Here is a 14,919-nt window from a genome sequence, read left to right as displayed (position 1 = left end):
ATACAAACTGAATACAATATTCTCTGTGTCTTTATCCATTGGAAATGTACATTAATGGTGTATTCTCTTCTGTCTTCATTTATATATGATTCAAGTCTATACTAATCACCAATATTTTAATACAAATTTTGAGAGAAAAAGAATCCCCTTAGATGTGTTCATCTGGAACACCACAAAATGCAACATTGAAGCCTCTGAAATAAATCAGAGATAGTTGGTTAATTCACACAAAGCTTGAGGGGCATTGTAGTTGTGGCTTTTTGAATTAAGATATGTATAAGATATGGTTTATTCTTTTCAAGGAGAATATAAAACCTGCTGGTTTAATTGCTATTTTTTTACAGGGCTATTACATGTAAAGGCATTGAAGAACCATACTACATTGAGAACACAAAGCTGAAACTTTAAACCACAGCAAAAGACAAATTTAAACACTTGACCATGGGCTGAATATGAAAGTTCCTTATGACCAAGCTATAGCATGGTATGGCTCAGTCTTCTTCAAAACCCAAGCCGTTCACATAACAAACCTGGTTAACTAACACAGATTTATAAGAGAAGAACTCTCATTCAACAGTAACACAACCAGTGAAATTTAGGAGCACTCAGACAAAAGAAAAAACCCTTCAAAACTTTACACAATTGCACATTCAACTCACACCCCAACACTCTCTCATTTTAGGGTGCAAACCAAGATTGAGAGATCTCTTACTAGTTTTCTGTCCAAGAACAATAACTTTTCCTTGACTTTACACACTGCAACAGGGCTGGAAGGATTAATATTCTAACTACACATCTGTTTAAAAACTTCTGGCCTCAGCCCATAATGGTCACAACCAAGATCGGAATTCAGGAGTTTCTGAGGCCTTAGCAACGGCTCCAAGCTTTGAATAAACATCTGTCATCCCATCTTTTTAGCACATCTGTAGTTGCACAGATTGTGCATGCAATCAGGTTAATCATTAGTCCTTTAAATAAAGAGCTAAGTATGTCTTTCAAGGACTGGAACTTCAGTCTGCACCATGTTCCTTGTATATGCTCCAAATAATAGAAACAAGTGAGTGGAATTTTCAGCATCTTTTGAACTACTCCTCTCAGCTATAAAAAGCATGAAGAAAAGAAAATAAGCCTACATATATACATAGACATATGTATGCAAATAAAAAAGATGAGATATGTCATCTCCATACACCCAAAACCTTGAAACAAATCCAAAAAGCTTACCCTTGCCAACGTCAGGGTTCCTTGTTTACATACACTGCAGCGGACCCTCAGTTTTCCAGGCTTCACAGCTTGACAGAAATTTTTGCAAAAAACATAAAAACTGTTGTAACTTGCTGCACCTGTCAAGACGAAAAACAAACAAACAGAAAACAACCACTTTTGATGTCTATTGAAAATCAGCAGCAAACTGTCATGAAAGCTTTCTGTTTGACTCTATAAGTGATAAGTTAAAATCATTTTAATTTCTGAAGACAGCTTTGTGATAATCTTTTCTTGCCTGGTCTAGTTCCTAACACCTTCCAGTAACTTCTGCTTCTTGATCAACAAGTACAGGTGAACTACACTATAACTCCTTGAAAATGCATCCAAAGCTTACCACCGATTAGCACCAACTGAAATCTTTGGCAAGTGATGTAAGAGATTAATTACCCCAACCCTCCATAATTTGCATCTCACTTCTACTCTAAAATTGTCTAGCTGCAATTTTTATGAGGTCAAATTGCATGAAAATTTCTTAGATGAAGTTTAAAAGATGAGTTTGACTGATATCACAACAAGAAAGAATTTAGCAAATTTACTTCCATTCATGGAAGACTGGAAGCCAGTTCTTTATTCTCGCTGGCAGCCTTATAATCTAGCAAAGTTTGCAAACTGCTGCCAAGATATTAGGCCAAGTAAATTTTCAAGGAAAATGAAATGAAATGCATTCTGTTCTGTGAAACTATGGAACAGAATGTGATATGCAGAGAATTATGAAAGCCCAGGGCAATGCTAATGAATTTGATTTCACAGGCAATGCTGATCACTGAATGAAGCACTTTTTAGAATAGCTATGGCTATTCCTTACAAAATTTTGGAATATCCCTGGCATGGCTTTAATCAAGACTGGACAGCTCCAAGGTCAGAGACACAAGGTTATCATCAGAAGTTGAAATGAGACCAGAAAAAAGTTTCAGACAAAAATGTATCAATATCAAGAGGAGATTTGACCCATTAACAGTGGTGAACTTCAGGATCAGTAGTAATTCTTAGAGATAAAGTTTTTCACTGTCGTTCTCCCTATTCTCTTATTTCTCCCTACATTGATCAGAAATATATGTTTTATGTACATGGGAAAACTATCACATTACCATAGTAAATATGACCTGGAAAAATTTTTTTAAACATGGCTGACTTCTTTTATTTTTACATGTCCTTCACTTAGTAAAGGGTTAGACCCTGTGTTCTACCAATGCAAAATGTCAGTTAATTACATTTTATATCTATTCATGTCTGTCCTGATTTAAACGTGCTTGAATATAATTTAAATGTAACTCAAATATAATATAAATTACATTTATAATATAAATATAATTTCAGTTTCCAAAACTCAACCTCAGAGAACTGTGTCATACAAAAAATCTTTTTTTCTAAGTATGCACATGTCTACAAAGATGTGCACCATTGAAAAAAAAAATTAACACTTTTTCAGTTTTTCAGAAACATTAGCTACATTAGAGTATATCAGCGATGTATCCAAAACTAATTTTAGTCAACTGATCTATCAAGTGTTTTCCCTGCGCTTTCTTGGAAAGTATTAACCACCTGGCAGAACATAACTACAGAATTTAAATGGAATTAAATTTTTGTGGAAAATTACACACACCTGTATATTCACACACTTACACACTTTTCATAAGAATAACTCAAAAGACTGAGAGTACAGTACTCAAATCAGTCTAAAACACAGTTCTGCGATTAAAATATTTAAATTAAAGGAAAAGAGACTTATGCTGAGCTATTTAGTAAATCCTTCAATGTTGTGAAACTTAATATGACAAAGTTTTGGACACCTGGATATCCGTTCACTCGTACTTTGCTGGAAGCTTTGATTACTGGAACTGAGAGCACATCTGGATTAGGCTTCATGTGAGCTAAAATCCACATCAAAAATCTAAACTATGGTATTGCATGTGAGGAGGACACTTGCAAGTGACTTAATTTTACTTTTGGCAGTTTCTCTATGCAGAATCAGCAGATCAATCAATAAGAGTAAAGGTCAGTGTCTTTAGCACAACTGAAAGGGAATGCCCTATGACTTAAGAAAGCAAGAATGCTATTGCTAGTAGAGGTCCACGATAAACAAGACTATTTCAGCCACTTATTCCTGACTTGGTCTCAACAGCAGGAAGTGAGACCAGTTATCACCAGTCCTCTCCCATTGTTCCAATTTCCTATGTGGGCGGTCTAAAGGGACTACTGAAACTGCTGCTTCTATTCACAATCATCCTGAGTAATTCTGTGGTGCCAGTGCTCACTGTCCTAGTTAAGTCCTACACTCCAAACTAATTTTTGGCATGATTCTAATGAAATCCTTCCAGTTAAACAGAACCATCTTATTGAGTACACAAGCTCTTACAGCATAAAATAATTTATTAATTGGCTGATGCCTTTCCTGATCCAGTTCTCCACTCCCTGCTGTCTTGTGTCCTTGCTTCACATTTTATGCCACGGATTAAAATTTATTTCAAGGATTAAAACACTTGAGGCAGGAAGCAGGCTCTCTGTCTGCTTTGTGTTCTAAGCTCACTCCATCTGGACCCAAAGATAAAATAATTTTATTGATAATAGTCTGCAAAATATTCACAGGATAGTATGGCATAAATCATCATGACTGAATACTGCAGTAAAAAATAGTAGTCATAGGAGAAACCTAAAATGAGACATATTGCTGATTTACTATAGAGGATAAATCTTATGCATTAGCTTGATATTTTCTCTGTGCAAAAATAGACTACATTAGCTCAATATTCATTTTTCTTAGCACTTTCAATTTTGTTTTCAGTTTTCATGAATATAAAAAGTCCCCCCAAACACATTCCCTGTGCACAAATTTGAAACACAAGAAACAAATTTATAATATAATGGGTTGGAGCAGTTAAGCAGCACAGATCTATTCAGAGACACAGAATAACTTTAGAAATATCTGCTATAGCAAAGAAGCTGGAAAGGCACAACATGACAAGAGGAATGCACTGATTTTAGAAGGAATGTGTTAAATGGAGATTTTCAGCAGCAGCAGGATTCACCATTTTATGCAGATGTGCTGATCACTTTCTCAGGAACTGCAGTCACATCATTAGGTGCAGGTCCTGAGTAGCATCAGCAGGCCAAACAATGACTTAATTAAAAATGCAGATGCTGCAAGTCTGCTTACATTAAGTCTGGCCAGCATTAAGCTCTTTACTGACTCTCATACCACTGGTTCATATTACCAGGGCCCTTGGCTGAGACTGCATCCCCTTGGACCCCTTTTCAAAAGAAAGACACAGGAAAAAGGAAATCTGTCTTATGCACCAGCTCTGACACATCAATATAAATAAAGAATGTAATTATGGCACAGTGCCAGTAATCACTAAAATTGCTGCAGAACCAACCATATAAGTAAACGTATGAGGCACACACCTTTTGGGTATACAACTTTAATGAGAATTGAGAAAACAATCTCTATTTGCAGTTTTCACTTCCAAATATCATTAAAAGACACTTATTACATGCTCAAAGAAAGAGAAATTACTTACAAGATCTAATTCACTTTGCAAAAATACAACTAGTATGTTCTGTCTTTAAACTTTTGCCCTTTAACTGTTTTTCTTTGTTTGCAAAGACTTCACAGAGCACATATCTTTCCTCTCCAGACCCAAGTATATGGACGCACACATTAATAAACTTTTCTACCTGTTATAAATTATACCTATTCTTTATGATGCCTATCTAATTTAGAACATGAAAATGGTATTTATTTAACAGCTAGATTCATCTTAACTGGTTGTGATATATTCTAGTGAGAAAAATTGACACTTTTATGGTTTGATTCAATTAATCCTAAAGTAGATATAAAAATATATAAACATGTCAGATAAATTGTGTCTAAAAGGGTCAATTTCTCTCCATTGTGGGGATTTAGAATCACAAGGTGTGATAGAAATATCTACTTCGCAAATCTCTAAAATTAGGGAACATGAACCCTGCTTGGTGATGCCATGCAAAAGAACTTGTGACTAAGAGCTGAAGAATTCTGCACTATGGATAACAATATGAAATATAATAAATCTGAAAAAAATCCCAATTAAACAACCACAACTCTTTCTTGATACTCAAATAAGACTTGCAGAATGTCTATATATCTATAGGTAATAAAAGTATATGGAATACACAGCTATTCAGAAAAAAAATAAATGGACTTGACACTGTTTCAAGGACTAAAAATTCAAGAAGATTTGAAATTTGGCTGAAAAGGGTATAATGCCTAAGAGGTGGAGTAACGGAAGTTACTTGACAAAGACAGTGGGGCACACTTATCTTTTTAATGCCTTTTTAGTTAAAAATTTTGTGTGAGAAAAAACAACCAGGAGACATCTACGAATTAAAAAAATGCAAAAAGCACAGCATTTGATTTGTCTTAAATTACTGGAATTCAGGACATTAGTATATTAGGTTTTCTCTTCCAATCATTATCATGAAGGAATCATCTGCTTCACTTTTCTGAGCCCCAGTATAATTTCCCTCCACTTTCTTTTATATTTCACCCAAATCCCTCATTATTTTTTTACCCATCTAACTTCTGTAATTACCTTTTCCCTGTCTCATTCCCTTTCTTGACCTCTATATAAGGTCACCATTCTCTTATTTCTCACAATATATCTTCCTCTCCTTCAGCTTGCTCTCTGATTTTCAGACAAAGAGCAAAATTCAACATTATTGCTCATATTAAGAATAAGGAGTGAAGAATTCAAAAAGAGGGAAAAATAAAAACCACCAAAAAACAATTGTGATGATTCTGGCAGACAGCAAAACATGGAATAAAAAAAGCCCCAAACAAAACAACACACCAGAAATTTCAGGGAACTGCTGAAAGCTTGGCAAATAATACATGGGAGCAAAACAGTGCTACAACAACAAAGTGTTCGAGACTTAAAGTGTCAAAAGGTCTCCCATAAAATATATTTCTTGTGCATGAGGAAACCACTATGCAGCAATCATAATATTCCCCAGAAAGCTCCACCTTAAGCTGCTTTTTACATCACTGAAGGGCCTGAGTGTGACCTATGGTGATGACAACTGGCTAGACCTGGTTTATTTGCAGCTGAAGGCAGCGACTTCGGAGTTCAAGCCTAAGCATGAGAAGGGAAGTGAAGATGCTCCAGAAGTCTGCCTGGGTCACACAGATCATGCAGTGTAGGCTTCAGTATGAGCAGCAGATCCAGTTGATCACAGTTCCAGCAAATAAACTAAGAAATGTATAAAAATTGAACCAGTGGTCATCAAGAAAGTCCATAAGGACCAGGCTGGTCCCACATCAGGCCAGAAAAACAGGAATATACAAGACATACATTTAGACACAGCACACTTAAAAACATAGTCCAGTGATGCAACAAAGGAAAGGACCTGAGCTTAAACGTAACTCCTGGGCCAGTGGGTGGGCTCACTGAGAATGTGTGAGGTGAAAACCTCTGACAAAGCTTCCAGCAGCTCTTGCTCACACAGCTCTTTTAATAAAAAATCTGACCCAAGATTACACAACTGCCCATTTCACAACTGGCCTTTGACACAACTAGCTAAACACCCAAGGAGGGAGGGAGACTGAAGAAGTCAAAATAATGGTTATTCCTACTGAGTTACTTCTCTGTATTAGCTCCCTAATTACTTCCTGTGTCCCAAAAAACCCAGCTCTACTCAACTATGATTACAACTCAATTAATTACAGCTATGAAAGGCTGGAAACCAGCAGCAACATTCTTGCTGTTAGCTTTCTTACAGTCTGTCACCCCTTACAAGACATTCTTACAGTCTGTCGCCCCCTTACAAGACATTCTGGAAAGATTTCTTTTTCAGAGCACCCAAGGAACACAGAATGAGGTAGCAAGGCTTAGGGAAAATAATTGATATATTCAAGGTACTAAAACTTTATCCTTGGAAGTGGTCAAGGCCTTCTTGGATGGGGCTTTGACCAAACTGGTTGGGTGGAAGGTATCACTGCTCATGCAAGGGGATTGGAACTAGATGATTTCTAAGAACCTTTCCAAATAATTCTATGATTCTGTGATTAAAAAAAACCTTTTCTCAGCAGATTTTTTTTTTAATATAAATTATATATTGTTACTGAATGAAATGCAAAATTCTCTTGTGTTCAAATACATAGTTAAAATACAGGAAATAAAGTTCAGGAATAAATGATCAGTTTTCACAGTACAGTCCCAAGAGAAGACTGTTTCAGGAGTATTCACCATCAGAAAAACAGAAATTAACAGTGAAGTGACAAAGTGTGCTAGTGATATGATTTTTTTTCAGGGTAGTAAAAATTAAGGCCAACCAGAAAAAACACATTGAAGACTGCAGGATTCTAAGTGACTAACAGCAAAATGAAAAATTAAATTAATTGTAGATAAATGTGAGGTGATATACATAGGAAAAATAATTTTACCCAAATAGTAATCATTTTGACTAGTTATAATCACACAAAACCAGGATCTTGGGGCTATAATACCTAGTTGCATGAAAATGTCAGCTCAATGCTCAGTAGCAATCAAAAAAGTAAATTGAATGCTAGGAATTATTAAGAGAGGAATCGAGAAAGAAATAAATCCAACCAACCAACCAAAAAAAAAAAAAACCACCAACCAAACAAATAAATAAAAAAACAACTCACCCCAGAAAACAATGCTGTACAAAAGCTGTAAAAATCCATTATGTGCTTTATTTTCAGTATCATGTGCAATTCTATCTTTCCATTGCATTCATAAATTCCACCGATACATCTTTTACAGGACTGTACATTAATATACTAAATAACTTGTTAGTGGTTTTATTCTGACATTTCAGTGTGTGACAAAACATTGCACAATAACAGTGTACCATAGAAACTGTCTTTTCAAATGACCTGTGATGCTGTTGTCCTTTTCCAATGTCCTGCATGTCAGGCTCCACACTCTGAAGGTCCCACAGAACAAGAATTTTAATGACAATTTGCTTCTCTTAGGAACAAAAGAGAGATCGAAAAATGCTCAGGAAAGATGTATCTATAACTTAGTTGATAACATTTTTTCAATGAAGACAGAAAATACCACTATTTAAAATTGAACTATTTAGTTTCTGAAATGTGTTATTTAATGACATAAGTAACTTCTTTTTTCAAAAAAAGTAATATTTTGAGGAAGTTCCTTAGCTGGTTTTACAAGCGAAAAGATGTATATTGGCAATCATACACTTAAAGGCTTATGCAGAAAAATGGAAAAGATTGAGTGAAAATGGCACTTTACCATGCTCTGTTATCTCAACATAATTGCATGGCCATTGCATCACTTTTATATAATGCAATACCAGAACTATACTGTAAAGAATAGGAATAATTTTAAGAAAAAGGTCAGCTTAGAATTTCACATACTCTGTTCACATAAGCTCTAAACTTGAATGTTGGATATGCAGCACCACCCTTTTAAATTTAGAAGACAGTTTTGAAAATACAAATCTAAGTCAAGAGATTTCTTTATCTCTTTAAACCATTGACAAAAAAGGTTTTGTGAAGAAGGGATACAGTTTTTCCAGGCTATTAAAACCAGCCTAGGTATTTAAGCAATGGGCAGTAAACACCAGCTTTTTAAAACAATTCAGTTGTGACACATGCTAATAGCTAACTTCCTTCTGTAGAGGAAGAAAAACACAGAATAAAGTATTTCAGGAAAAGATGGAAAGATAGACAAAGATACAGTGCACTCTAAGCTCAGAACTTAAACCTCAAAGCTCCTCTAGCTTTGCATTAACAAACAGAATTCCCCATCCACAGATAAGTTGAAAGGCAGCAATATTCATCACATTAAAGTTAAATGTGCAGAAAATGGAATCATGGTAATCCTCATTGATATGTTTACATATACAGTCTGCTGAGCATCTAAGTCTGTTATTTGATAAGAAGCATGGAAATAATAGTCTCAGACTTTGAAGCAGTGATACCAACCAATCCTATCCTTGCATCTCTTACAGATGCCTCAACACATCTAAAAATTCCTCACAAAAAGGTGATGGTACCTATGGTCTAGAATTTCCCCTTGATATGCCAAGATGCATAATTCTACACAGGAAAGCTTTGAGCTTCAGCTCATGACCTTTCCCCACTGTACTTTGGAGAGACCCTTTGGGGTGGCTCCAGCCCGATAAACCTGTTGGCTTGATCATTCTCATAAACAACAGGAAAACACACTTTATTATCCAGAAGGAATCAAATGGCTTCTCTATCAGAATGGATTAAGCTAATGTTGAAGTTTCTAAGTAGATAGCTGTCACTTTAACACTTAATTACCCCTTTTTCCTTTAATGAAAACTTATGATGAAGTGAGAATGCAGTAATTTGTAGGCCCTGTCAGCCTTCTCAGTAAGAGATATTATCAATATACATATTGTTCATTTACCAATATGTTCTTTGATTCATCAGTTATTATATATATATTTATATTATATGTACAATGTCTTCAAATGTGACATCAGTATGAAATGTTCATTGCATTTGAGAGACTAGATTCCATACCAATTCTCTTCTGGATTAATTTAAACCAAGTCCTGCTATCATTCTTCAACCTGTCAGTTTAGGAAACCACCCTCTGGACCATGTTAGTTTCCTACCACATGACCTGTAGAGCCTCTACTCCTCACCACCCTATCTATGTACAGATAGGATGTATAGCTAAAGCTCTTTAAGCATAGAGCTTTAGAAGCTGCTTGTTACCCCACTCCCAACTAGTGTGACACCAAACCAGAGGCTGCCAACGGAACTCAGTTATTCCCTGGGGTGCCACGCCAATCAATTATACAAATTGATTTTGCAGAATGGTTTTGTTGAAGTTAAACAGAAATGTTTAGACTATATTGTACATTCAACTTGAGATGTACTGCATACCTCTTAATCTCTACAAAAGCCTGTCCCCCTCCTGCTGTCTCACATAAACCTAAGAAAGCTGGTTTGCTGTTTTTCTTTCCATACAATGCTTTTCACAGTTTGACAAAGTTTTGTGCTGGAGGGGTTCTCCTTTCTAGTGTTGAATTCCCAACTCACACTATAAAGTAGAAAACATTCCTGCAGATTCTAAAGAGAAAAGATTTCATCCCAGTGACTCCCTACCTCCTTCATCAGTAAGCATTTGATCACTAGTTGATTCTCTTGAAGAATTATTATAATTTAGAAAACAATCAAGGTATTATATCTACATCTCCAGTACCTAATGGGGATTCCTGTTCTACTACATATCTGTGCCAGAGGTAACCAACCTTGCAGTTTTGCCCTATTTTTAATATATTTATAAGCCATTTAGGCACAGAAAGAGACTCCAGAGGGGGCTACAGGAGAATAGGGATAGCAAAATGAAATATGAAAGAGACAGTGCCAAAAAGATAATGTTAGATGTTCTTAGATATGGCAATGTTTCATGAAGATGTTTTATTTATCTACAGATTGCTGGTCAAACAGAGATCTTTGTGCCTGGACAGCAGATACAAAATGTGTTTGTTCACATTTACAGTGCTGAATTTAGTGTACCTGAAAAATTTCCATTACAGATTAGGAGGCAAAATGTTGAGGACTGGTAACATTTCTGTTTGAAACAGATTTTTTTGCATTTTTATCCTAAATACTTCACAATGGTTAGAGTTTTTAAGAAGACATGGCTAAAGATGAGTCAAATATTAATTCAGCTACAGCCCTTGCTATGTTCCCTTGTTATGTCCTTAACAAGTTAAAAATTACTGTGAACAATGCTGTGGGATTTAGAAACAAGGCTATATAGCTATTAATCACATTTTGGGTATCAAGAGGCATTAAAATGCAATAGTCATAATCACTAATATGCATCAAATCAGGAATTTTGATCTTAATCTTTCACACTTGAAGATAGTGGAGATTTTGCTATTTATTTCATTTTATTAGAATCATCACAACATTCTTTTGAAGAGAACTAAATTTTGCTTAGGAAAAATCCCTGATAATGTTACTAATGATCTTTACCTGTCCATATCTCCAGCACAGACTTTGTTAAAAACATTACTAATGTTTGATTCATCTACTCCAAAAATAATTAATGGAGGCTAATTATTAAGGAAGAGTTGCAGTAGAAAAAATTCAGCTGCCAAGTGATATACCTTTAAATCAGAAACCAACTGTTGCCAGTTAGTTTCCTTCCAGTACTATATGCTGAGTATTTATTGTGTTACAAAGCTAAAGAGCAAACTGTGGTGAACAAAAGGAGGAACTGTGTCTCCTGCTACTTTAGTTGCTCAGGTGAACTTCAAATCTTTTTTTTCAATTTTAGTTAAGAGCAAAAAGGCAATAAGATAATGTCAGCCAGCACTGAAAACCAAGATACTGGGATTTATAATAAAATCCCTGACAAGCTGCGCAGTATTGCAGGAAGCTGAACATCAACGAGAACAGTATATGATAAGTAGGCTCAACCTGGATCATGATGTCCTTCTGTTCCCTCACCCTGCAGCCAAAGACCCCATCTCCATACCCATATGTTTCTTTTTCTCTATTCCTGTCTTTTGACAAGTAAATGTCAAGACCCAAAGAACTGACTGTTGCACCAACAGGGCATCATGGAAGCCTGGAAAGGGATTGATGGTGCTTAGCAAACATGGTGGCCTTCAAGGACACTCCTCACACACACACACAAACAAACAAACAAACAAACAAACCAACCCACCAAAAAAACCAAAACAAAACAAAAAACCAAATTAAAAAAAACCCCCACCAAGCCAAAACCAGAGACTCTGTCTTCCCTTGCCAAATACAATAAACTTTTTCTTTCACAGAAGTTCCAGTTTAGTGCCACTGAAATTATTTGTATTTATAAGGAGAAAGCAGGGTGTGCTTAGCAAAGCTATTCTTTTACCTTCTACTATCAACAAAATTTCTTAATCTCTCCCATGTAGTTCCTTTCTGTAGATCAAGCCTTTTTACTAGGTCTGTTCTCCCCATGTCTTTGCTGTGTGCGCAGAGCTCCCAATGACATTAATGAATGTTGAGCACATGACTTGAGCACAGACTGATTCCTGTCATTTTGAGTGCTAAGAGCTCACAACAGAGACCATGTGGTGCAAGCACTAAGCTGCACAGTTGCAGCAACTACTGGTTTTTTAATGAGCTTTAGGAATTCTTGGAATGCCAGAGGAGGAAAGGAATGTCCTGGGAATGCCCTGGAGGAAAGAGGGGAAGAAGAAAACTGGCTAATATTCAAGGATCACCTCTTCCAAGATCAGAATTGATGCATCCCAACATAGAGGAAGTCAGGAGGCCTGCATGGATGAATATGGAGCTCTTGGACAACCTGAAACACAAAATGGAATCTTACAGAGGGTGGAAGTAAGGACAGGCAGCACTCAGAGGTTGTCCAAGCAGCGAAGGATCAGGTCAAGACAGCTAAAGCCCTGATAGAATCACATGTTTTCAGGAACATCAAGGAAAACAAGGAAAGCTTTTCTAGGTAGGTCAGAGATAAAAGCAGGACTAGGAAAAATGTGGGCCTGCTCAAAAAAGAAACAGGAGAACTGGTTACCCAGGACATGGAGAAGACTGAGATATGCAAAATGTTTTTATCTCAGTTTTTACCAGTAAGTGCTCCAGACACGCCACCCAAGCTGCAGAAGGAAAAGGCATGGATAGGTAGAATGAAGAAATGTCCAGGTGGGGACCAGTGAAAAGTGGTGTTCCTCACGGGTCACTTGTGCAGTGCTGGGGTGCAGTTGAGGACTGGAGGAAAGGTATCCCATCCAGAGGGACCCTGACACTTGAGATGGGCCTACACAAACCTCATGAAGTTCAACAAGGCCAAGTGCAAGGTCCTGCATGTGAGTCACAGCAATCCCAAGCACAATCACAGGCTGGGCATTGAGAATGGGTTGAGAACAGCCCCGAGGAGAAGGACTTGGGGTGTTGGTAGATGAGAAGATGACCTGCAGCATGTGTTCACAGTCCAGAAAGCCACCTCTATCCTGGGCTGCATCAAGAGAACCATGGCCAGCAGGGCTGTACTCTAATGAGACCTCACCTGGAGTCATGTATTCCATTCTGGGCCCCCAACTAAAGGATGTGGATGTGTTGAAGTGGATCCAGAAGGCCAAGGAAATGATCAGAGGTCTGGAGCACCTCTCCTGTAAAGACAGACTGAGAGAGTTGATGCTGTTCTGCCCAGAGGTGGGAAGGTTCTGGGAGCCCTTATAGCAGCGTTCCCATTCCTAAAGGGGACTACAAGCAAGCTGGGGAGGGAGTTTTTGCAAGGGCATGCAGTGATAGCACAGGGGAGAATGGCTTTAAAATAACAGGGTAGGTTTAGGTTGGATATAAGAAAGAAGTTCTTTACTGTGAGGCACTGGAACAAGTTGCCCAGAAAAGTTGTGGATGCCCCAAATCTGGCAGGTTGGATGGGGCTTTGAGCAACCTGGTCTAGTGAAAGGTGTCCATGGCAGAGGGGTTGGAACTAGATGATCTTTAAGAATCAAACCATTCTGTGATTTTATGATTTTTACTTGTGCCTCATACTTGGACACTTCCTGTCAAAAAAGAATCACTCTAAAACTCTATTATCGATATTTTTATGCATAAGGGTGTTTCCAAAGTGTTACTTTCCTATTTTTCCTACTAGCATCAGTAATAAATTCATGTCAACAATTATTCTGGAAAATATACAATGCATAATTTTGCTTTAAAAATGTCACCTCTAGCTGGGCGTATAAAGATACAAGTGATACACTTGCAAAAGAAAGTCCATCCATGTTGTCCCTCATAACCAATCGAAATGCGTTGTAAGAATACAATTCTGTTCCACCTCACCCCTTGACGCAGGGGAGTCAGCAAATGGCACTGTTCAATTAACATGGAAAGGCCTTTAAAAACAATAAGGTAATTATACACGTTCATGAGAGATAATTATGTCATGTAAAGATAAGCATTCCAGGAAGAGCTTTAGCCTCTATTAGAAAAGAGCATTTTTTACATTTTTCCTCTCAAATTAATTTCACAGACATGCAAGGTGTGATGGGAAAATGGCACAATTCTCATCAGCGTTAAAAGCATATGATATGAATGAGGTCTCCAGAATGGCACTGGCTGCAATAAATTATCAAGTGTGCATTCTGTTTTCTGAAATGGGCTCAATTTATCATTTTATTGAAAAGGTTCCATTATGCTAATGTCTTATAGAATCACTTTCTGCTGTTGCTAGGAGGTGAAGAGAGGATATAAATTTTTATATATAGAATTTGAAAGTATTGCAGCAGTGAATTGCCAAGGGTTAATAACCCTAAAAGAAGACAAAATAAACATAAGAGCAAACTTCCAAGGACTTTGTAATCACCAATTTTCATAACTCTACTGGAAGCAGAATAGTTTTTTTTAAGCTTAACTCTCTTAAATAAATGTTGACAGAATTAGAAATAGTTAATTTCTGGGCTGAAAACTATCTTCTCCAATCAAGCCTTGAATTGACATTGGAAACTCTTTTTCTCCAATGAAGATCAGAATAGAAAATACAATGCCATTAATGTCAACTTGCCCAGATAACAAATATGATGGAAAATCAGACAGGGGTACATGGGTGATTATTTGAAAAGGGAAATACATCTTATCTCGATAAAACTTTCTGTAATAAGAACATATTTTATGTTGAATTATTG

General features: G+C 36.7%; 1 protein-coding gene across 7 annotated transcripts in view; it reads right to left on the bottom strand.

Moving 5' to 3' along the window:
- The window catches only part of PRKN (parkin RBR E3 ubiquitin protein ligase), a 709,059-nt gene that overhangs the window by 463,443 nt on the left and 230,697 nt on the right, over positions 1-14,919 (bottom strand). For all 7 annotated transcript variants that reach the window (XM_030269580.4, XM_030269582.4, XM_030269584.4 and 4 more), the window contains exon 4: positions 1,225-1,343. In XM_030269580.4, coding sequence (XP_030125440.3) covers positions 1,225-1,343 — 119 coding nt within the window. The remainder of the gene's footprint in view (positions 1-1,224; positions 1,344-14,919) is intronic.

The sequence above is a fragment of the Taeniopygia guttata genome, chromosome 3 (assembly GCF_048771995.1).
Source record: "Taeniopygia guttata chromosome 3, bTaeGut7.mat, whole genome shotgun sequence".
Classification (NCBI taxonomy): domain Eukaryota; kingdom Metazoa; phylum Chordata; class Aves; order Passeriformes; family Estrildidae; genus Taeniopygia; species Taeniopygia guttata.
This window is presented reverse-complemented; position numbering and strand designations above follow the sequence as displayed.